Source organism: Dipodomys spectabilis, unplaced genomic scaffold (genome assembly GCF_019054845.1).
Source record: "Dipodomys spectabilis isolate Male_0828 unplaced genomic scaffold, ASM1905484v1 ptg000095l, whole genome shotgun sequence".
Taxonomy (NCBI): Eukaryota; Metazoa; Chordata; class Mammalia; order Rodentia; family Heteromyidae; genus Dipodomys; species Dipodomys spectabilis.
In genome coordinates, this window is record NW_024870772.1 from 1845473 (window position 1) to 1870146 (window position 24674).

The 24674-nt window shown below is 36.1% G+C and overlaps 1 protein-coding gene across 2 annotated transcripts in view; it reads right to left on the minus strand.

Moving 5' to 3' along the window:
• Nucleotides 1–24674, minus strand: part of Uchl3 (ubiquitin C-terminal hydrolase L3) — a 45700-nt gene that overhangs the window by 3449 nt on the left and 17577 nt on the right. The window contains exons 7-8 of one of the 2 annotated variants that reach the window (XM_042685775.1): nucleotides 6035–6226; nucleotides 301–376 (exon numbers count right to left, since the gene is read on the minus strand). In XM_042685775.1, coding sequence (XP_042541709.1) covers nucleotides 301–376; nucleotides 6035–6226 — 268 coding nt within the window. The remainder of the gene's footprint in view (nucleotides 1–300; nucleotides 377–6034; nucleotides 6227–24674) is intronic. The other variant, XM_042685776.1, reaches the window with a different exon arrangement.

Consider the following 24674-nt stretch of genomic DNA (forward strand, 5'->3'; position numbering starts at 1 on the left):
GTTTCCTCAGCACCACATTAGCAGAAAAAGCCAGAAGTGGCGCTGTGGCTCAAGTGGTAGAGAGAGTGCTAGCCTTGAGCTGAATTGCTGAGGGACAGCGCCAAGCCCAGAGTTGAGGCCCCACAACCGACAAAAAGAAAAAAAAAATCTTTTTACAGTAAAAAATATTAAGAAGAAAATTGACCTTAAGCCAACCTAATTTTTCAATTAATCAACTGTAAATAAACAATAAATATCAATTATTTTTTTACAGTAGAGATTTAGCATTTCTCTCCCCAGGAAAATTAAAACAGTTCTTACCTAATTCATAGAGATGCCCATCTACATGAACTAATGCAATAAAATGAAGATCTACTTTCTCATCTAGGCTTGGTGCCTGAAATAGGAGGGGAAAACACATATTATATATTTTAGTAGTCAATCAAGTACACAGAAACATGTACAAATAATATCAATTATGTAAGAGAATATTCATCCAATATAATTTAAGGCTTATTACAAGGATATGATGGAGAGAGTATGTGGCCTGTTTTGACAATGTGTTCGTCTATCAGCACAGAAAACAATAATTAAGGTATGTCTTTCTCAGTCCCAACTGATGTAAAGACAAAGACTTTTTCACTTTACAAATTCCACTGCTAGTACTGTATGTACATTCTTGCTAAATGAAATAAATGTATAATCAGATTTGTTAATTTTTTAAATATTCAAAAGAATAAAGTTAAAACACTTTTAATAATTCCAATATTAGAGAATCTACAAACTCTTTTTAAGTTAAAAATTTAAGGTATTAAAACGTTCCCTTAATGACCTGACCTTAATAATCTTATGTTTACAATAAGGCACTATGAATAGTCATGGAATAAAATAATTGTTTTACTCACTCTAGATTTAAAGGGCTTAACAATAAATAAATGAGAGAATAAGCTCTGATGATTAAAATGGAGAAAAAAAACTTAGAACAAACTGAAGGACACGTCCTTTAAATCTATGACTTTTCTCACCCTTTCTTTGACTCTTAAAGTGACTAATTTGAAATTTAAAACATATCTATGTTTCTCAGCTCATCAAATTCAATTGGCATGGGCAATATTTACATTTTTTAAACATCCAAATAAGTTGTACAAAAGCAATACACTAACTTATACTTTATAATGTGCAGTAATTACACTGCTAACTATAATATATGTTAGCTAATCATCAAATCTAATTGGTCTGAATGAAATACACTCATTGTTAAATGGAAGTAGACACAATATTTTTTGTTAAGTCCTGGGGCTTGAACTCAGGGCCTGGGCACTGTCCCTGAGCTTTTTTGCTCAAGGCTAGTGTTACCACTTAAGCCACCAATCTATTTCTGGCTTTTGGTGATTAATGGGACATAAGAGTCTCACAGATTTTCCTGCCTGGGCTGCCTTTGAACTGCAATCCACAGATATCAGCCTTTTGAGTAGGAAGGATTCCAGGCCAGGGCCTGGCATTGGGCCTATAATATGCTTTTAGTAAAGTAGTGTCTTAACCTAAAAAAAAATTCGATTTTCACTTTTAAGTAATTACACATTTCCAATTGTTGTAAATTAAAAGGTATATTTTGTAAGATTTACAGAATGGTTCTAAAGTATTTGCCGATACAGTGACTCACCCAGTATCATTAGTCTTCTGAGATTTCCCTCAAATTATTAATGGAAAAAAAATCCACATAAACTGGTATGGCAAACTAGCTCTTCCTACCTATATTCTAACTAAAGAATTCCATAGTTAGGAGGAATCAAGGTTATCTGGTTTAACCACTGATTTAGTACTCCATAGCTCCTCATGTTATAGCTCCTCACATGACAAGGGCATTGCCACGAAGTTTGCCGCAATCCATTTCTCATAATGAGGCTAAAATATGCCTCCTTGTGCTTTCTATCTATTGGCTTGGACAAAAGCCTAATCCTTTTTTTTTTTTTTTCCTGCCAATCCTGGGACTTGAACTCAGGGCCTAACCACTGTCTCTGACCTTTTTGCTCAAGGCTAGTGCTTTACCATTTGAGCCACAGCACCACTTAAGGCTTTTTCTGTGTATGTGGTACTGAGGAATCGAACCCAGGGTTTCATGCATGCTAGCAAGCACTCTTCCATTAAGCTACATTCCCAGCCCCTAATCCTTCCTTAAATACAGTATTTCTTAAAACACATAAAGTTGTGATAATAGGGTTCTTTACTTTTTTATATCCAACAACGTTAGTGATTATTCAACTCAATATCATTATTTTATTGGTGACTAAAGGAGAATCCAATATTTTTTTTTTTTTCGATTTGAGTATGTGTATGTGTGTGTGTGTGTGTGCACACGCATATATGCGTACATTGGTACTGGGACTTGAACTCAGGGCCTTATGTTCTCTTTGCTCACAGTTGGCAATCTACACTTGAGCCTCATCTCCAGTCAGGCATTTTTCTCATTAATTGAATGTAAGATGCTTCTGGATTTGTCTGCTTGGGTTGGCTTTGAGGCTTGATCCTTGTGTCTTAGCATCCTAAAGTAGCTACGATTATAGGCAAGAGCCACCAGTGGCCAGACAGAAATTCAATTTTTCAAGGCTGACTCTAAAGCAATTCTACAAATTACAAATATAATTCTAAAAGAGAAATGCTGGAAATAATTTTGTACTTAAGCCTTGTGTTGGAGGCTGAGATCTATGGATTAAGGTTTGAAGCTAGTCGGGTACACAAATCCAAATTTTTCTCCAACTAACCAGAAATAAAGCTAGAACCAGAAGTGAGGCACAAGTAGGAGAGTACTAACCTTGAGCAAAAAAGCTAAGCAAGATCATGAGGCCCTGAGGTCAAGCCCCATACTGGCACTGACATGCGTGTGCAAGTGCACACATGCACACACACAACAAAACAAAACAGGTATTTTGAACTTAACTGGGACATACTCTTGTTTTATTCATTTTAACATGACTTTCCAAAAGTATTTAAAGTATTTCAAGCTATTGCATTTCCATAAGTACTTTAACATCTTAGGAAGTATGCATCACATGCTTCTATCTTTCATATTTTGCCTGCAAAGTACCATTATGCTACAGGTAAAGTAAGTACAATTGGAGTCAGAAAATCAGTATGTACCCAACCTGAGAGCCTTGGGCTTCTTGTCTACCTTGTCTTGGTGTTTAAATGAGATCTTTGAAGGTACTTTGTAAACTGTTAAGTATTATAGAAGCCTGTATATTATTTCAGTATTAATACTACATTTTCACAGTGTAAGCAACTACTAAATTGAGTGAACCAAATTTGAATGTCATTGTACCTTTCATCCAAATGTGTATACTAAAAAGACAAATCTGAAGTTTGGTGTAGGGGGGCACGCCTGAAATCCAAGCACTTGGAAGGTTGAGGGAGGAAGATTGTAAATTCCAGGCCAGCCTGGGCTATATAGCAATACCCTGTCTCAAAACAAACAGAAACAGAAACAAAAAACAAGTCTCTAAAAAGGTATGAAAGGCTTCAAAGTATCATAAAAGTAAAGATTATAAATTTTAAACTACCTATAAAATCTCAATGTCTGTAACATGATTCTTGGTCTTTGGTCAAATTCAAATGATTTCTAGACTGCAATTACTCATCAACTCAAAGATTATTCTAGTAAAGGTATTCTCACCCTAGAGAGATTTTTAGTTTATTGAAAGTATATTTCTTTCCTAATAAACGAATCTCTTTCCTAATATACTGCCACTTTCTTTCCACTAAAAAAAGAGTAACAAGCTAATTCCAGCAAGTGTTTTATTCCAGAAAGTGACCAATAATAGAAAAGAAAAAAAAAACAGGCTACACATTGCTATATTTTTGTTTAGATTTTTAAAACTATAGTTTAAATTTCCTAGCAAGAGTATATTAGTTATCTCAAAGAATAAAAAGAGATGCAACAATGCAAATAGACAGACATTACAGGCCAAATATACATTTCACACCTTAAAAATGCAATTAAATTTAATATAGTTATATGGTACTTAGTATAACAGACACTGTTTTAAGTACTTTATATGTAGTGGCCAATATATGATCATAAAGTAATATGATCATATTAAAAAAGTTAATAGATCATATCCACTTTACTTTAAAAGATTAAAAATCTCAGCCAGAAGCATTAAGTAATATATTCTGATTTACAAAGAACAAGTAACGGAATTTGGTATAAAACTCATACAATATGGCTCTAAAACATAACACTAGCCACTTATGAAAATACTTATGAAGCTTAAGAGCAATGGACTTAATATCAAGCAATGATCAGCACTACATATAAACATAAAGCTGAAAATGTCAAAATTTATGATATGCTGTTATATTCTGAATTTTTTCAGTACAAAATAAATTATTCATATTTAGAATTAAATCAATTTCCCCCTAATCAGAATTGGCAAAATTAGAATCTCCTTTATTCACTGAATTCACCTTGTATCTCTCACTGTCAAACACTATATAGCACAGTAGAGAGGCAACAAATATCGAATGGAGGATGAATTAAAATGGCAAATGAATGATATAACCCATATAGAGGACAATGAAATAGAGAGGGACACCATTCTGTTGATACCCAGTTTAAGTACAATGATATTTATAGGTCATAATAATATTGTGGAAACAAATGTTTAAGGAAAAATGTCAATTCTACATCATAATCTGAGTACAGTCCTAAGAAGGTATATAAGGTAGAGAAAATGTTTAACATCACCTTTTCTTTTAATACTAGGTTTGAACTCAAGGCCTCATGCTTACTAGAGAGGCATTCTACTGCTGAGCCATACCTAGTTCTTTTGAGTGCTGGTAATTCTTGGGTCTCACTTCCTGCTCAGGTACCCGCCTAGACTGAGATCTGCCTATTTTAGGCTTCCCTGTTGTAGCTATAATTGACAGGTGTATTCCACTGCACCCAGCTCTCTGTTGAGAAGGATGGGGGAGAGGAACAGGTACTGAAAACTTTTCTGGCTCAGGCTGGCCTCAAGTAGGTATGAGCCATTACTGCCTGGTGATTTTTATTTTTAGGTGCTAAAATGTATGAGTAATCAGTCATCCTTTGGCTTCAAAACTCATATTGCTTTGTAGAAATATCAAGTTTCTTATAAATGCATGGCACACATCAATGCTTTCAGTCAGTAATACTACATTTCTAGGTGGGCTCCACCAAACTACAGTCATTGCCCTTAACAGTCTAAAACATGGGAAATACAAAACTTATAGGTTCTTTGTTCTGCAGTTTATTTCAATTATGAGAATTATTAGAATTCAATCATTAACCAGAACATTTAAGATAATTAGCAAGATTATTTTTAAAAAGCCAGTGTACTTTTTAATAGTCTGTAAACATTTTTAGCCTTTGAAAGAGAAATTATAGTATTTGTGGGAAGCCTATATCAATACCCAAGGAAAAAAATCCTCACCTCCTACTAGAAAGAGATCTTTAGAAACTGAATAGGCAGGGAAGATTGGATCAAGATTAAACCAAGCACCTGAGCCACCTCAGGGAATAAAATGGCTTAGAAGAAACACCCTACCCCCTGAAGGATTTAGATTAAGGATAGTATAAGAAAAGTGACCCCAGAGCACGGCAAGAAACTAGACCTGCTCAGAAATATAATAATAACAAAAATTAAGTCACAGATGGCAAAGAACACAGAAGGTACACAGCATTTGTTGACCCAAGGCAAAATGAAATCAGAAAGCCAAAGAGTAAGAAAACACACATTCACTTTACAAACAGACAGAAACAGAAACATTATCATGAATGTTGGTCCGAATCAACAAGCAGGTGCCCTTATGTTTGCAGGAAATGGAGTGGAAAGATGGATGTTCACCAAGGCATTGGCAAAAGTCAAGGAAGACTGCAAAGCATAGAGATTATGTTTGCAATCTTACTGGTGGAGAAAAAGCTAATGGACTAGTGAACCAAGAGAAAAGCACGTTGAAGACTGAAGACATTTAAAGGGGTGGGGAAAAGGCCTGCCCTCGTCACTGGAAGAAGAGATGGAAGATTGACTACACTTACAACAGAATGGAGACCCAAAGATGGTAGGCGTAAGAAGGGTCGCCAGCGACGAAGACGGAGAGATGGACTGGTAGCCTTTGCAGGGCCTACATGGTTACGTTTGACCCAGGGCAGGGATGCATGGTGACACAATGATGAGGCCTTCGTTCTGCAGTGGCTAGAATGAGGCTGTGATGAGGATGGCGAGGAGGACTACATAATTAAAAGAGAGAATATTTTACTTAGACCACGTTACTGGGTGATCATTTATTCTTAAAAGCAACGTATGGTCTAGCACTTTTTAAAAAATAACCATAATCTAGTAAAGGATCATAGATAGATATTTTTTAATGGGTAAGGTGGAAATATATACCCAAATAGGAGGTTATATGTCACAGCTTCTGTAGGTGCATATCTGAGTATTTACATATCCTCATTTGTATATCACAGCTCATGGAACGGAATGTTTTAAAAGCCACTACAATGGTATTACATAAAATTGTTTTCCAAAATGTAACACATACACAAAAACCATGTAACATACACAAAACACAAAGAATTGAGTGGAAAGAAAATCATAGGGTGATAGACATTGGTACAAAGAATTCCTTAGAAGGTATAATTTCTAAAAGGAAAAAAAAAACACTTTAAAATATACAATTAACAAGAGTGAAATGAATCCCTCTGAAGATGATGACCTTAATATATCATTTTCTTACTTAGGCTGACAAGTTCCACGGAAGACATGATAGCCGAGTAACTATCTTTTAGAAAGCAACAGTGTTAAAATGTGTAATATTATTCCATGTCAGGTATTCTTTTAAGCACTTTATAAATATATTCATTCATTTCATCTCACAGAAACCCATGAGATAAATAGGTACACGTATGTTCCCACTTCACAAATGAGGGCTGAGAGCACAAATTAGGCTAAACGACACCACCAGCCAATGATAGGGCTAGGACTGAATCTCAAGAAATCAGGTTCTAGCGGCTGAAGATCCTATTACTATGGTGTAAAGCTTATATGATCAAGAGAAAGTTGCTTTATTTTTTTCAGTACTGAGAATCAAAGCCAGGGCCTTGTACATACTAGTTAGGTATTCTACCATTGAGTAACCTCTTCACATCCCTCTGTTCTTATCCCTCTGATTTTATTTTCAGACAGTGTCTTGCTATATTACCCATGTGGCCTTCAATCACAATCTTGATCTTTGCCTCCCAAATAGCCAGATTACTTCCATGTGCACCATGCTTTGCCCATTTCTTTTCTTTTACCTGGGTAATGTATGTATATCATGGCCCTCTACCTCTAAGGACAGTCATCTCTGAACCCATGGGGGAATGTTTCCATGACCCCTACGGTGCCAAAATCTATGAATGTTCAAGTTCCTTACATAAATGTTCAAGTTCCTTACACATCCTTCAGTATGCTGTAAATTGCTTATACTCTAGATTACTTACAAGAAAAAAATATACACATTCAGTAAACACTGTGTATGTGTGTACACATGTGCATGTGCACACAATCACACCAGTCCTGGGACTTGACCTCAGGGCCTGGGTACTGTCCCTGAGTTTTTTGTTTTTTTTTTCTGCTTGAACAATAGCTCCTTTTCTGGCTTGTTAGTGTTAATTGGAGATAAGAGTCTCAAGGATATTCCTGCCTGGGCTGGCTTCAAATCTTGAGTAGCTAGAGTTAAACCAGTAAGTAAGTACCAGTGTCCAACTTCAGACACATTTTAAAAGATTTCTTTTTGTTGGGTCTACAGATGCAGAACCTATGGACTTCAAGAGCAAACCCAACTACAGTTATTTCCTAATGCTTAGGAAACTCTCTTACAAGAAAGAGCAACACAATTACAACCTTCCCAAAATGTTTTTGGTTTTTTTTTTCCTTCAGTACTTAGGGCCAATCTCAGGACTTCATGCCTTGAGTTATCATCTGTCCTGGTGACCATTCATGTGCACCATAAATATGAAAAGAGGTAAGTTACTTGACAAGGATGTCCAGTTCATTTTTGTCTTTATGAGTTTTCTGTCTACTGGTAACTGGGAGGAGGGTTCTAATCTTCCTGTAAAAATGTGGCATTGTCTACTTGTCCCTTCAGTTCTATCAGTTGTTTGCATCATATATGTAAAGGATTTTTAGCTGCTTATACTTGCCCTATCCATTTGTTACTTTTCCATCTATTCTTTGTTCCTTTGCCTGTCTTCATGCACACGTGTGCACATGTGCACACACACACTCAGGCACATGCACGCATGCACCAGTGTTAGGGCTTGAACTCAGGACCTGGCACTGTCTCTTAGCTTTTTTGCAAGGATAGTGCTTTATCACTTGAACCATACCCCCACTTCTAGCTTTTTTGTAGTTAATTGGAGATAAGAGTCTCATGAATTTAGCCTAGGTTGGCTTCAAATCGTGATCGTCATCTCTGTCTTGTATAGACATGAACCACCAGAACTTGGTTGTGTGGATTATTTCTATGCTTCCATTCATTTTTACTGTGAGTGCATTGCTTATAACTTGCCATGGATTTATACTTCAGTTACAGTGTACTTTCAAATAACATTACACCAGTTTACATGTAGTGTTAGAACCTCACAATACTATTACCAGTTTCTTCCTCCCTTTCTTCATGCTATCATCATTTTTATGTACACCATAAATTTACAATATGGGGTTACTACTTTTATTTAGACAATTACCTTTGAGAGCAATTAAAGTTAAGAGTAAAATGTATTTTACATTTACCTTCACTGGCTCCATTTGCATTACTTCCCAATTCTTTGTGCGGATCCAAGTTTCTTTCTGCTATTGTCTTGCTTCTGCACAGAGAAATTCCTTTTCATTTCTTATGGTGCTGGTAAGCTGGTCATGAGTTCTCAGTTTTGGGTTATCTTAATTTGTCTTTTTTGCTTTTGGTGGTACTGGGATTTGAACTCAGGGCCTACGTATGCTAGACAGGCACTCTACCACTTGAGCCACCTTCCCCAGCTTTTTATGTTTTTTTTTTTTTTAAAATATAATCTTGTGTTTATGTCCAGGCCAGGCTGGACCACAATCCTCCTATTTACACTTCTGTGTAGTATGGATGACAGGAATGCACCACCACACCCAGCTTTTATTAGCTGATTTGGGGTCTTGTCCATTTTTTGCCTGAGCTGACCTAACACTGGGATCCTCCGAATCTTTACCTAAGTAGCAAGAATTTTTGGCATGAGCTACCACACCCTGCTCTTCTTCATTTTTGAAAGATGTATTTTGTTCAACTGGAGTCTTTCATCATCCTGCATAATTTTTTTTTTGGGGGTCCAGTCGTGGGGCCTGAACTCTGGGCCTGGGCGCTGTCCCTCAGCTCTTCAGCTCAAGGCTAGCGCTCTACCACTTGAGCCACAACACCACTTCCGGCTTTTTTTCTTTTTGCTTATGTGGTGCTGAGGAATCGAACCCAGGGCCTCAGGCATGCAAGGCAAGCGCTCTACCACTGAGCTACCTTCCCAATTTATTAGCTTTATTGATCTGTATCTTCTATGTCTGCTTCCTCTTTCGACCTTGAGCATTTTCTATTTAATTTCTAGCAGTTTGAATAATGTGTTTTATGGTACACACTTGTGTGTGCATGTGTATGTTTAATACACCAGGACTATCTATTCTGCCTATATTTCTAAAGTTATTCTCCAAACTTGTGATTTGATATCTTTATTTTTAGAAAAAGAGCTGGTCATTAATTCCTTAAATGCTTTTTTTCTGTCCAAAGGCCCTTTCCATACTTTCCTTGTCACCTCTCTCCCTTTCTCTTGTTCTGGGATTCTACTTTCATGTATTAGATCACTCAAAATTGCCCACAATTCTTGGATGTTCTGTTTGTGTTTTGTTTTTTCATTTTTTTCTTTTCTACTACTTTTCTTTCAGAGATATGTTTGGTTATTTCTAGTCATCTATTAGCATATTTACTGATGCTTTTAATCAATTTTGTTGAAGCATTTTCATCTCTGATACTAAGTTTATCCTTACTAGCATCTGCATTAAATACTTTAATTTCCAGCTATGATATTCCCCATCTATTGTTATACTGGCCTTTTCAAAGTTTAACCATTAGCATAGTTGTTTTTAATTCCCTATCTAGTAGTTCTAATATCTGCATTCTACCTATAATTTACTCTATTAATTGCTTTGTTTCTTGACAGTATGTTGATGTTTTGTTTTTGCTTTGTAATTTTGGGCTATAAGCCAGATACTTTGTATAGGTGCACAGAGACTGAAATAAATAAATTCATGTCTAGGAATGGTGATATTTGATTTTCTGCTAGGACTTCAGTATGTGGGAAGAACTCAATCTATTCAGGAATTGAGCTGTTTGGCTTTTACTGTTGTTATATTTTCTCCCACCCTATTGCTGGCTAAAAATTCATACAGCATTCACTTTGTGCTTAGGGCGGGATGGATTGTTAAACTTTCTATGTTCTTGTTCCATGAACAGTTTTAGAGCTCTGCTCAGAGCCCTTAACTCAGAGAAGGTTTTTCTCCATGTTACAGATTCATTTCCACACTTCTGCTACTTGTTTCAGGTAATTTCTAATCTATTTGTGGGGATATGGAAACATTTGGTTTTCTGATTCTGCCTCTGTAGGTCCTATGTCCTTGGATATTGAGAGAAGGCTTCAATGCCACTTCAGTTGTAAAGGGATTTCTCATTGAAAGATCACAAGAAAGCAGATTACTTCTCCAGGTTATTGTTGTTGCAGAGTCTTAAGCTTGGTCTACAGGAGAAAAGAATCCATGCTTGGGGGCATTCCTACAGTGACTGCTCCTCTCCTCTTCTAACCCCTTCATCTTATAACTATTTCTTTCTTTGTAGCTCTTCCTTCCTTCCTTTTTTCTTCCCTTCCTCCCTCCCTTCTTCTGCCAGTCCTGAGGCTTCAATTCAGGGTCTGGGCACTGTAAAACTAGTGCTCTTTCCCACGAGTCACAACTCCACTTTTGGTGGTTAATTGGAAATAAAGAGTCTCACAGACTTTCCTGCCCCGGGCTGGCTCCAAACCACAATCCTCAGATCTCATCCTCCTTAGTAGCTAGGACTACAGGCACCGCCACCGGCACCTGGCCTTATAACTCTTCCATGCTTTGTCCTCAGTAATCTCATGAGTACCTAATACAGTCTGTGAGTATGATGATCTCTCCCTTCCCAGCTGCTGGCAGGAATTTTATAGTCTCATGACAGCCTATAACAATTGGTCTTCCACAAATTGTTAAAATTTGTGGCTATTTCTTTTATAAAACATGATTATGCCGGGTGTTGGTGGCTCACGCCTGTAATCCTAGCTACTCAGGAGGCTGAGATATGAGGATCACGGTTCAAATCAGCCTGGACAAGAAAGTCCATGAGACTCTTATCTCCAATAAACCACAAGAAAACCAAAGTGGCTGTGGCTCAAGTGGTAGAGCACCCGCCTTGAACTGAAGAGTACAGGGACAGAGCTCAAACCCAGAGTTCAAGCACCACGACTGACCAAAAAAAAAAAACGAAACATGATCATATTCTTCATGTCGTTTTCAGTAACCCATTTATTCTGGGCATCTATCTTCTAAGTAAGTACATTTCCTCATCATTTTTCACAGTAACAAATCACTCTTTAAATAGATGTATAAAAGACATTGCACCATAGACATTATGCTTTTAGATTGTTTCTAGTTTTCTATAATTGTAAACAATGCTCTGATGCAATGTTCACAAGTATCCTTGTATGTTCATTGGTCAGCAATAATAATACCTAATGTTCAAACTACAGATGCTATCGATCTACACAATTCTGTAAATCAGAAATTATGATCATTTCCAAAGATGGTGATTTAATTTTTGTCCTGTGTGATTTTAGTTCTTTTTGCTCATGCTTTCCAGTGTTCATTTCTATATCAGAGAAAAAAAATGAAAAAAAGGATGATAAGCCTACAAAACACTCCTGCTGAATGAGTTCCATCCATCCAGGGCTGTGTCTCAGTTCACATCTGGCTAGTACTCTACAAATGTCAATTGTTGTATAAAATGGTATACTACTGTGACTGGTTTTTTGGTAACTGAAGGTTTAGTACTCTTTACCCAAAATGGTTGAGCCCAACAGAATATGAAACAGGTGTTTCATATTACATAGTTTTGGATTTTGGAATGTTCAATTGGGCATCCCCTATACCATCCACATTTTGGATTTTTAAATTAGGAACACGACCTATTTTGAAGAACTGGACTTTTGAACAGTGAAACCTTTTATCTACTATGCCAACTGAACATCCTCAAAACCATTCAGATTTTGGATTTTCAGATTAGGAACACTCAACCTGTACTTTGAAGGGCTTCCACAGTAAAGCTATTATCTACTATCTTACTACTTCACTACCAGCACACTAAGCATTTGATGAATAAACACATAGAAACATTAGATACAATCATCATAAATTTTTATTCTAGTCATATTAACTTGTACCATCTAATTCTAAATGTATTCTAGATGGGTGGGTAGGTAGGAAGGCAGATAGGCAGATAGATGTAACAATATACTATACATACTTTAATTCAAAAAAGGTTCAATTAATATAATTCAGAAAAAAATTTCAAGTAATATTTATCTTATTTAATTGAATTAGTTAATTTTTTTAGGATGCTGAGAATTGAGTCAAAGACTTTTAAGTGTTTAGAAATGACATGTCCTATACTGGAATCATGAATCTATGGCTTTCTTATTAGAATCACAAAGATTAAAGACACATACATCAGCTTTGAAATCTTGATATTACTAGTTATGATATGATTTTTTAAATAAAATCTGATTTAAGTTAGCTTTGCTTTCAAATATGAACACTGAAACTGAATCTTGAGTTAAATATTTACTTTTCCAAGCTGTCTTTCATAATAACTACAGAAGATTATATATTCCAGTTTATTTTTTGATACATTTAGGAATCTTAATGACAGCTAATTTTCTAGTAAGCTTTCTCATTTTCTAGTAACTCATTTTCTCAACTAAGTTTCTTAGTTTTGCTAAAGAAGTCCAAAATGAATAACAATTATTGTTTCATTCAAACTACTAAGAACATGAACATTTGTGTTCTTATCCAGAAGTTTAATACTGAGTTATGTCGCCTCTACTTGCAACAGTATAATGTGACTTCACAACTATTTTACATGTAATATACAACATATCTCAGAGATAATATGCGTTTGGTTCCAGACCACTGCAATAAAATGAATACTGCAATAAAGCAAGGCATTCAAAATGTTTGGTTCTCAGTGCCTGTAAAAGTTTTGTTTAAACTATACTGCTGTCTATTAAGGATATAGTAGCATAATGACTAAAACTACAATATACACATTCTACTTAGAAATGCTTCAAGGAAGTGGCACTATGGTTCAAGTGGTAGAATGCTTGCCTCGAGCTGAAGAGCTCAGGGACAGCATCCAGGCCCAGAGTTCAAGCCCCATGACAGACCCCAAAAAAATTTTCTTTTTGCTAGGCGCCAGTGGCTCATGCCTATAATCCTAGCTACTTAGGAGGCTGAGATCTGAGCAGTGTGGCTTAAAGCCAATCCAGGTAGGAAAGTCCACGAGACTCATATCCAATTAACCACCAGAAAACTGGAAGTGGCACTGTGGCTCAAGTGGTACAGTTCTCACCTTGAGCTGAAGAGCTCAAGGACAGCACTCAGGCCTAGAGTTCAAACCCTATGACTGACAAAAACAAAAAGTTTAAGCTTGTTGCTGGGGCTCAGAACCATAATCCTAACTACTTAAAGGGATCATGGTTCAAAGTCATCCAGGGCAGACAAATTTGTGAGACTCTTTTATCTCCAACTAACCAACAAAGCCTGAACTGGAGGTGTAGCTGAAGTGACAGAATGCCAGCTATGAGCAAGAAAGCCAAGCAAGAGTTGAAGGCCTGGAATTTAAGACCCTGTAGAATAGAAAAAAAGAAAAAACTCTATTGCTATAGATGTTGTCATCTGAACTGTTGGGAAAATAGTGCTGTTGTTCAAGGCACAGTTACTGCAGACCTTCATTTTGAAAAATGCAATATTAATGAAGAGCTTTGTGATAAAGAAGGTATGCTGGGATTACTGGTCTGTGACACCATGCTCAGTAATTTCATATTTTATAAGGGAAAAAAATCTACCATACTAGGAATGGATTCTATATATAAGCAACAAAGAATAAAGTGTTCAGTACAAATCTGAATGGTTAATTGTAGTTCATTCATATTTGAATTAAATTGTTAACTGTGGATTAGACTTAGTAGTGTATCCCTGTAATCCCAGTACTAAGAGGGCTGAGGCAGGGGGATCTTGGCTTTGAGGCCAGTGTGGACCACACAGTGAGTTTAAAGTTGGCTTAACCTGAACAGTGAGTCTCTAGCTAAAAAAAAAAAAGCCAAAAAAAAAAAAAAAAAAAACCAAACAGTTACCTACATAACTTAATATACTTTAAACTTCACTTTTTCTTTTAGCAATTTTGATTTACCTCTACATTTGTTGCCTTCAGAGCATGGAAATAGGACTGGCGGTGTGGCTCAGCAGTAAGAGTGTTTGCCAAGCAAGCGCAAGACCCTGAGTTCAAACCCCAGTACTGCCAAAAAGAAAACAAAAACAAGCATGCTAACTTTATGACCTTGGACAAATTAGCAATTTTACTTTCCCTATTTTTGATATGGGGTAGTATCTATCTCAGGGAGTTGAAAGGACAGGACCAGGGTACATGAAGAGCTTAGTGTACCATACAATATGCTTTTACTAAATGGTAATCATCATTTGATGACAAAGGTACTTTCAAAAAGCTGTGCAAGTTTTTAAAAAGAGAATACCTGTGAGCTGATCAGAACATTAAAATTTTTTCCTTTCCTTCACCCAGAAATGATACTTAAATGTAGCCAAGAAGATTCCCTGACATGGTATCATCCAGAAATTATACCCAATCTTTCCAACAAGCACAGGCCTATCTGGGATGGAGGTCTAGTAGAAAACAATGTATACTACCTTCACAAGACAGAAATTGAAATAAAATACTGAAAAGAATAAAATTTGACACCTTTATTTCCAAGTGAATTTCAAATTATGACAGGACTACAATCTGTTGATAAATTATGCACTTAATCATCACATTTCCCTAAATATGGTGTCCTTCCAGACATAAGAAACACCACTACGTTTAAAAAATGGCACATGGAAAGGAAAACAATCAGGAACACCTCCAGAGTTGCTGAATTTTATGAAAGATTACAAAGATTATAAAAACTGTGTATTTGTGTTAAAGGATATATACACATGAGAATATGTACACATATATAAAATTTAAAAGTTTAAACTGATGTGAATGTCTATAAATTTTCAATATAATATACTGGATTACAGTAAATGTAACAGATTGTATTTGAAACAAGTAAAAAGTAAAAAAATAAAACCAGATCCATGGAGAGGATGCAAACATTTATATGTTCAAGATGAAAAATTCAAAGCCAAACATGCTAGATATCAAAATATACAAAATATTATTAGATACGGCATGGAAAATTTAAATGTCAAGTTTCTTCATTTTGATCACCTAATAAGTCAAGATGCCCACAGACTCCAAGATATTCTTGAAAAAGTTTGCCCCCTATTGGTTTAATAATTGTCTTTTCTCACTTTGGGCTATAATTCTCCATAAGAAAAGCCTTTCTTGATAGGGTGACCTATATTTCTACATGTTACATCAAATTCAAATGTATTATTAAGCTAGCCAAACTAATTTCTAGAAATGAAATCATTTCCAATATGTGAAAAGCCTCAAATAAAGTTCTCATTATTGCCATGTGAAATTATTTAAAAATTTTTTTATTGTCAAGGTGATGCCATGTGAGATGCTTAAACCCTGTTCTGAAAGGCTTTGATTTAAAACAAACAATAAAACCTCACTGTTTCCAAAGACCTCAGTTTCTAGATTTTACTATTTTAACTACTGAAGGCATTTTTAGATATAAGAAGTGTATCTAATCAGTTCTGGAGGGGTAAATTGGTAAGTGTGATCCAAGAATTTTCTTTTTTTTTTTTTGGGCCTGGTCGTGGGGCCTGAACTCTGGGCCTGGGCGCTGTCCCTCAGCTCTTCAGCTCAAGGCTAGCACTCTACCACTTGAGCCACAGTGCTACTTCCGGCTTTTTTCTTATGTGGTGCTGAGGAATCGAATCCAGGGCCTCATGCATGCAAGGCAAGCACTCTACCACTGAGCCACCTTCCCAGCCCCCAAGAATTTTCTTTAAGAATTTACTTAATAATATCTCCATTTCTCTCATTTTAAGTAATAGACTACTTTAAACTTTTGAGATTGGAAAACAAGAAAAAGGACTGTTTTAGATGGAAGGACAGAGAAGAAATGGAGAGCAGGATAAGAGAGAATGATGAAGGATAAATACATTCAAAGCACGTTGTATACATGTATAAAAATGTTGTAAGATCCAGGTGCCAGTGGCTCACATTTGCAATCTTAGCTACTCAGGAGGCTGAGATCTAGAGGATTGCAGCTCAAGGCTGCCTAGGCAAAAAAAAAAAAAAAAAAAGTTTTGAGGTTCCATTTCTAATGTAACTGACAAAACCCCAGGCTGGAGGATTGCATGCCATCAAGCTCCAGCTGTAAGAAATCCAAGTGAGTACCAGGTCTTACCTAAATCCATTATTTTATACAAAAAAAAAAAAAGATTTAAACATTTTTAAAGAAAAGAAAAATAAAAAGAAGAGGTGAGGAGATGTAAGAAAAACAAAATATATAAAGGGAATGATGTGAAGAATCAATACTGATAATGGCATCAGAAGAACAGATGAATAATTCTAAAATTCTAAAGTTCTAAAAAGTTCTAAAGTTCTAAAATTCTCAGTTCTAAGGACAAGATAAAGTGAAGATGCCCTTAGAAATTTCCTACAATAAAGTCTTGTTAAAATAGAATGATAAAAATGGGGTATTAAATGAAGATCAAAACAAAAGATGAGGACTGGGAATGTGGCTTAGCGGTAGAGTGTTTGCCTAGCATAAATGAAACCTGGGTTTGATTCCTCAGTACCATATAAACAGAAAAAGCCAGAAGTGGCGCTGTGGCTTAAGTGGTAGAGTGCTAGCTTTGAACAAAAGAAGCCCAGGGACAGTGCCCAGGCCCTGAGTTCAAGCCCCAGGACTGGCAAAGAAAAAAAAAAAAAAGAAAGAAAGAAAAAGAAAAAAAGATCATCCAGTTACAGTTTCAATCTTTTTTATAACAAGCTGGACTTGATTTTGTTTTTGTTTTTTGCCAGTTCTGGGACTTGAACTTAAGGCCTATGCACTGTCACACCACTCCTGGCTTTTTCTGTGTATGTGGTACTGAGGAATCAAACCTAGGGCTTCATGCATGCAAGGCAAGCACTCTACAACTAAGCTATATTCCTAGCCCTGGACTTGCTTGTTTCTTTCAAAGAAAAGAAAACAAATATCTAAAGAAAGAATATTTTTTTTTAAAGTGATTCTTTTAATTTGGATACACAGAATGATTGCTGCTGTCTCTGCGGTTCCAATACAATACAAATAACTAAAAAGTAATTTAGAGTACAAGGAAGTATAAAATGTACATATGCAGTTAATGAAGGTGAAATTTTAAACTATTTAATCTATTTCCAGTGTGCATTAGAATAAAAGCCAAGTAGATTCTAATAGTTTTCCGAAAATAAAACACACTTGCCACCAATACCATTCTGTGCTGTTTGATATGAGAAAAATATTTTCATGGATTTGCTTCTCTTTGAGATTGCTACAGAAGTAATGTACCGTGGGAAGCATAGAGTCCTCTGGGGACTGTGACTGGCTGCAGGAGATTTAACTGGTGTGCTTGAAGTTTGAATGATGCCAGTAGAGTGTACAGCTATTTATCCTATGTCTAAGTAAAAATCCAGGATTGTAAGTGTCTGACTTTCTGCAGTAATCTTGTCAAAAGACAGGAGTCCCTGTATGTACTTATCTTACTGCTTCCTAATTTTTTTTAAAAATCTTTCTCTTAGAATGCTGCTCCCATTTTCCTATAACTCCCTAAACTAGCCCTCGAACAGTCTGAGCCTACAAAAGCAGAGGGTGAGAAGATTAATCATGTCTGTGGGTTAAGCTCATTCCTCACTACATGGTGCTACTAGAATATTAATTATTTAATAATAAAATTTCTAGCTGGGCACTGGGGCTCATGCCTGTAATCCCGGCTATTTAAGGAGGCTGAGATGTGGGAATCACAGTTCCAAGACAGCCTGAACAAAAAGCCTGTAAGACTTAATCTCCAATTAAGTGCAAAAAAAAAAGTCAGATGTGGAGCTATGGTGCTAGTAGTAGAGCACTAGCCTTAAGCAAGAAAAGTTAAGGGACGGTGTCCAGGAACTGAGTTCAAGCCCCAGGACTGGCACAAACAAACAAGAAAATGTTCTGAGATATCACTGCATGGGCATCTTTTCATCCATCGCCCTGGAATCTGCTGGACAGAACCAGCAGTCTGTGGATTTAGTTCCTATAGCAGCCTTATGATGTAGACATATTACTACTATGTTCCTTTTATAGATGAAGTTGTGGCACAGAAAGGTTTAGCTTCTTACTTCAAGATCACTTGCTAAGTAATAGACAATTTGTCTAGAGTACAATTCAGTTCCTATTTTTCCTCATCCACTACTTTCAAACAAACTTAGTTTTTTTTCCTTTGAGACAGTCTCACTGTGTAGCCTTAGGTAGTCTAGAACTTCCTATGTATTCAAGGCTGGCCTCAAATTCATGATCCTCCTGCCTCCTCCTCCTCCTGATTACTAATATTCCAGGCATGTGTCACCAAATCCAGCCAAACAATTTCAGCGAAAGTTTGGAAAGCTGATTCTGTGGCAGTTCTCCTTTGACTAGTAGTCTAAAGTGATAACAAATATCCTAACTTAGAATAAGATAAATTGTCCATAGCTCTTAATTGCTTTGACTTTCATCTCTCTTTAGTGATTAATATTTGATTTGAAAGTGCTATGATTAGGAAAATTAATGTGATATTATAAAACATAGCTTTCCATAAACAAGGATGTAGATCCATCTGTAAGCCCTACCAAAAAAAACAAAAACAAAATAAAAAATACAATTGAGGGCTGGGAATGTGGCTGAGTGATGAGTGTTTGCCTAGCATGCATGAAGCCCTGGGTTCAATTCCTCAGTACCACATAAGCAGAAAAAGCTGGAAATGGTGCTGTGGCTCAAGTAATAAGAGTGCTAGCCTTGAGAAAAAAGAAGCTTCAGGGACAGTGCCCAGGCCCTGAGTTCAAACCCCAGGATTGGCAAAAATAAATAAACATATACATATATAGAGTATTTTCATGGAAAATAATTACTGATTTTAGTAATAATTACTGTAATTAGGTTTTTCATATTCAGTTAAGCAATTTACAAATTTATATGTCCATTCCAAGTAGGTCTGTTCAGAACAGAGTACAAAATAGTCATTGCAGCAAACGAAAAAGCAAAGGAAAAAGACAAAGAAGGCTTTCTTTCCCTGATAATTTAACTTACATGTTATTACTGCTCTTCTATTGAATGTAAAAGCAATACCTTTCAGGACAAGTTAAGAAAATGTAAAGTAACATATAAGTAGCAATTATTCTATGGCATCACACCATAGCCAATCTTCTGAAATGACTACTGAATTCTAGGGTTCAGCTTATTAATTTCTCTTTCAGTCTATGAAGCTCAGCATTCAATTAGGCTCCTGCCTCCTCCATTCCCACTTAAATGTTTTGTAAATACAGTATAAATGATGTCAGAAATTACTACAATTACTATTATACTGTATTACTGTTGGCTCTTCTTTCTCAACCCACTCCTTTATCACCTACCAGACCTATCTATGGATTTACTATTGGTTCATCACTATCCTCCCTGTATAGACTTCTTATAAATCTAAAAAGTAACATAAAGCAAATATAAAACACTACAGGTATTTCTCCCAAGTCTTAGACTGCTACACAGATGACTCTATAAATTTAACATCTTTTTTTTTTTGGGGGGGGGGTCGGTCGTGGGGCCAGCGCAACTTCCGGTTTCTAGTGGTTTACTGGAGATAAGAGTCTCACAGTCTTTCCTGCCTGGGCTGGCTTTGAACTGCGATCCTCAGGTCTCAGCCTCCTGAGTAGGTAGGATTACAGGCATGAGCCACAGGTACCCAGCTAAATTTAACATCTTTTCTAAGCTAACAAAATTAATCAACATAAATTTTATGTTCCATTGTAAATTAAATAAAATTTTACTTCATAACTCAAACTCAATTTGTCAAAAATTGATTAAAACATACCATCTCTGAAGACTCTACATGACCTCTTAAAAATCCCTGACTCCTTTCATCTGCTTTAATTCTCATCTGCCATTCACATTCATTTTTCTCAATTTCTAGTAAATTAAATTAAAATGACGACCTAATGTTTATTGAATCACCATTAAACAACAGGCACTGTTCTAAGCAATTTATTATATTAACTCATTGATCTCCATGACAATTCTGAAAAGTAGGTGGCATTATCTTGATTTTACCCTGAGGAAAGAATCTTGTTTAAGCTTGTAAGTGGTAGAGTCAATATAAAAACCTACATCGAGTGTTCTGTAATTTACAGTAAAAAAAAAATCTTACTGAACCCTAAATATGTCCAACAGTGTGCTAAGGATGCAAAGTACACATGACAAACCAGGTCCATATCTTTATGGGCCTTACATTCTAGTAAGTAAGCAGAATAAACAAACTAAAGGAAGAAAATAATTTTATATAGGTTATTAATAGGATTTGATCATGGAAACTAAGACAAGACCTACCTAACTGTGATATAAGAAGGCTTCTCTGAAAATGAGTTTTAAGATGAGGTCTGAAAGAGAAAGCAATAATTCCACAAAGAGAAGTGGTATACTGCGGAGTTGTAAAAAGAGCACAAAGAAGATGTTGTAGCTGAATTGTGTCCCACCTAAATTCGTGTGCTGACGTCCTAATCTCCACTGTAACTGTATCCATATGCAGATAGGTTATAAAGATGGGATACAAATCCAATAGGACTGGAGTCCTTGTGAGAGAAGGAAGTGACACCAAACTACTTTCTGTCCGCTTTCCTCCCTGTCACCTTCCACTTTCCCTGTCTGCATGCATTCAAGGAATGGCATATGAGAACTCTGTGAGAAAGTGGCTGTCTACAAGCCAAGAAGAGACTCCTTACTAGAAACCAACCTTACTGGCACCTTTATCTTAGACACAATGGTGAGAAAACTAGTTTCTACTGTTTAATCCACCCATTGTTATAATTTATGGCAGCCTAAGCAGACTAATACAGATAAAAAAGATCTAGATGCTTTGTAGGAAGTGACAAAAACTAATTTGCTGGAAAATACCAAAACTTTTTTTTTTTTTTTGGGCGTCTATTCGTGGGGCCTGAACTCTGGGCCTGGGCTCTGTCCCTCAGCTCTTCAGCTCAAGGCTAGCGCTCTACCACTTGAGCCACAGCGCCACTTCCAGCTTTTTTCCTTTTTGCTTACGTGGTGCTGAGGAATCGAACCCAGGGCCTCATGCATGCAAGGCAAGCACTCTACCACTGAGCTACTTTCTCAGCCCCAGGAAAATACCAAAACTCTTTTTTTTTGGGGGGGGGGTCCGGTCGTGGGCCTGAACTCTGGGCCTGGGCGCTGTAACTCAGCTCTTCAGCTCAAGGCTAGCGCTCTACCACTTGAGCCACAGTGCCACTTCCGGCTTTTTTCCTTTTTGCTTATGTGGTGCTGGGGAATCGAACCCAGGGGCTCATGCATGCAAGGCAAGCACTCTACCACTGAGCCACCTTCCCAGCCCCCCAAAACTCTTAAGCATAAGTGGTAGTGGTAGACCAATGTGAACTAAGATGATCAGAAAAATAGCCCCAGGTAGAGAAGCTTAAACTAGCTGATAAATAGCTTTGAAAAATTTCGGTGGGAGTTTTTTTTTTTTTTTTTTTTTTGTCACTAGTAGGGATTCACTAGCATATAGTAAACAGAGATCACCATAATTCATCTTGGAATATACAAATGTTAAAAGTATACTATTTAGGAAGAACGACTGGATATATTTTTGCCAGCAATCAAGTTCTGGCGTTTTTTTTAAATGTCCCTACACCACCAGGGACAGTTCTGACTTATACATTAACAAACATGAATATGTTTGTTATTATCCCCATATCCAAGAAATGGTGCTTGATATTTGGAGTATGTACAAATGAACTAGACACCAATACTATACCTAAAAGCCACAGTAAGGGAGAGATGATTCCGTATTTCTTCAAGCCAATGTACTAGCACTTACAAGAACCATTATTATTCCTACCACACAGATAGGAATAATTCCAAGTTAATTATGATATCCTAAATTTCAGTTGTTAAAATGCAAAAGAAAATCTTAAACAAATGAAAAAGCATAAGTAAACTAAAATGCAAATAGAGAAAAACATGTAAGAATTCATGTAAGGGCCAAAATATATCCAGGGATAATAATCAGGAAGGGTTTCATATAAAAGGTCTTATTTAAGCTGCCACTTGAAGGACAAATAAAACTTAAAAATCCAAAGACCAAGGGAAGGAACATCTTCAGAAAGGGAGAACAACAAAAACTAAAGGATAGCAATAATCAGGGATTGCCAGAGAGAAATATTTAGAAACACTGGTAAAAAGTGATAATAGCAACTAGGCTCAAGAGGCTAAAATCGATACAAAGGCTTGAGCAATAATTCCCAAACTCTTTTGTTCAACCCAATACATTTTAGTCTATACTGTACATAAATATATGTGGATCTTAACTATGGAAGATGAGTACAAATAGTTCCTGTTAGAGTATAGTTTTAAAAGGGCCTCTATTCAAGCTAACCCTTAATTCTACCTCCAACCCATCTTGACAACTACAGCATTAGGAAAATGAAAACTTTGGGTAGCCAAATGATTACATGTCAGGAACTTCAATCCAGTAAAATAAATGAGAAATAGAATAAAGATTGGTCATCAGTGTAAGAAACTTATGTTTCAAAGAAGTACTTAACTTTTTAAAATTTTGACTTTTAATTTTTCTTATTTTGAACAAATTTTTTCTTTTTAAATAAATATTTGGTAAGTAACAACTGGGGAAAATGTGTAGCAGAACCACTATAAAACACATGAAAAATAAAGCAACAAAATAAGCTCAAACAAGGTCAAATACTGCTATCTAATTCAGCTAATATCTAACAAGCATTCAAAATTATAAAGTATGACTATACGAATGGAAAAAGACATGTGAACATCCTTTAGAAAGAGGTAAATAAAGCCATAATCTGGATGATACTCCAAAAAAAGGAAGCAAAAGTATTGCTAAGTATTTTTGAAGTGAATATATATTAAAGCATTTAATTGCTTTATTACAAGAAATATTTTTCATGTATTAGTCTTATATTGATATCACCACTAACTTCAACACTAATAATTGTAACCTAAACATGTCTTAGAATTATAAAAGTCAATTCAAAAAAATAGAGTACTGAATTAACTTCAAAGGTTCCACTTTGATATTAACAGCATATATAAAGTTAGTAAAAATTAAATAATCCACACCTCTGCAACCAAAACAAGTATGGTATAAATTATAAGGACAATTATGTTTCAATTCCAGAATGATTTTAGTACAAATATTCATGGTTATCCAGTTTGAGCTAAGGATACTGCAGATATATCGTAATATCAAACTATTTCTCCTTAAAATATTCTTGGAGATAGTATATTTAAAAATCAGTATTTAAAAATTACATAATTTTTAAAGGATTAAAGAAATGCCATCCTGCATGTGAAAAAGTGTGAGTTCAAGTCACATACAGAAAAGAGCCAAAAAATACGTAATTTTCTGGTGTTAATACTTAAATGTGCGATAAACACACCAAACAGTTCTATTAAATCCTATTCACTTTGACTACAATACTTTATGACAAACTTCCCTCATGAGTGTAGGCCAGGCGTGGCGGTGAACTCCTGTGATCCCAGCACCCTGGAAGCTGGAATGGAGAGTTTGAGGATAGTGAGACCCTGTCTCAACACACACATACACATACACACACACACTAACACACACACAGTGGCACAGTGAAGGTTAGAGAGAAGGTAAGAAAGAAAAAAGAAAGGAAGAAATGGAAGGAAGGAAGGAAAAGAATAAAAGTAGAAAAGAAGGAAAGTAGAGAAGTGACCCAGCAGAACTAGTTCACAGCGTAAAGAATGTGCAGACAACCTCATTGCCTCAAACAGCTTCACTGAGGAAGGAGAATGATGTGGGGTCTGGCTAGAAGATGAGTATGACACTCTTAGAATCATACTATCTCTAACTGTGAACTATTTTTCTTAAAATACTTGGAAATCAAAGACATCTGCTAGGAAAGAAATAGGCCCTCCTAGGAGTCAAAGCAAACAGCACCTAATCTGCAATCTGTCCAAATAATCTGAAAAACTGAGGAAACAGATAGGAAAGTAGCATGTTAATATCTTGTCAATCGTTTCTTGTGTTACTCCTGGATGACTGTTTTCCCATCAGCAAGTTCTTTCAATGGAACTCTAGGTCCCACAATAACACTACAGTTAAACTTACACATATGAGAATAAA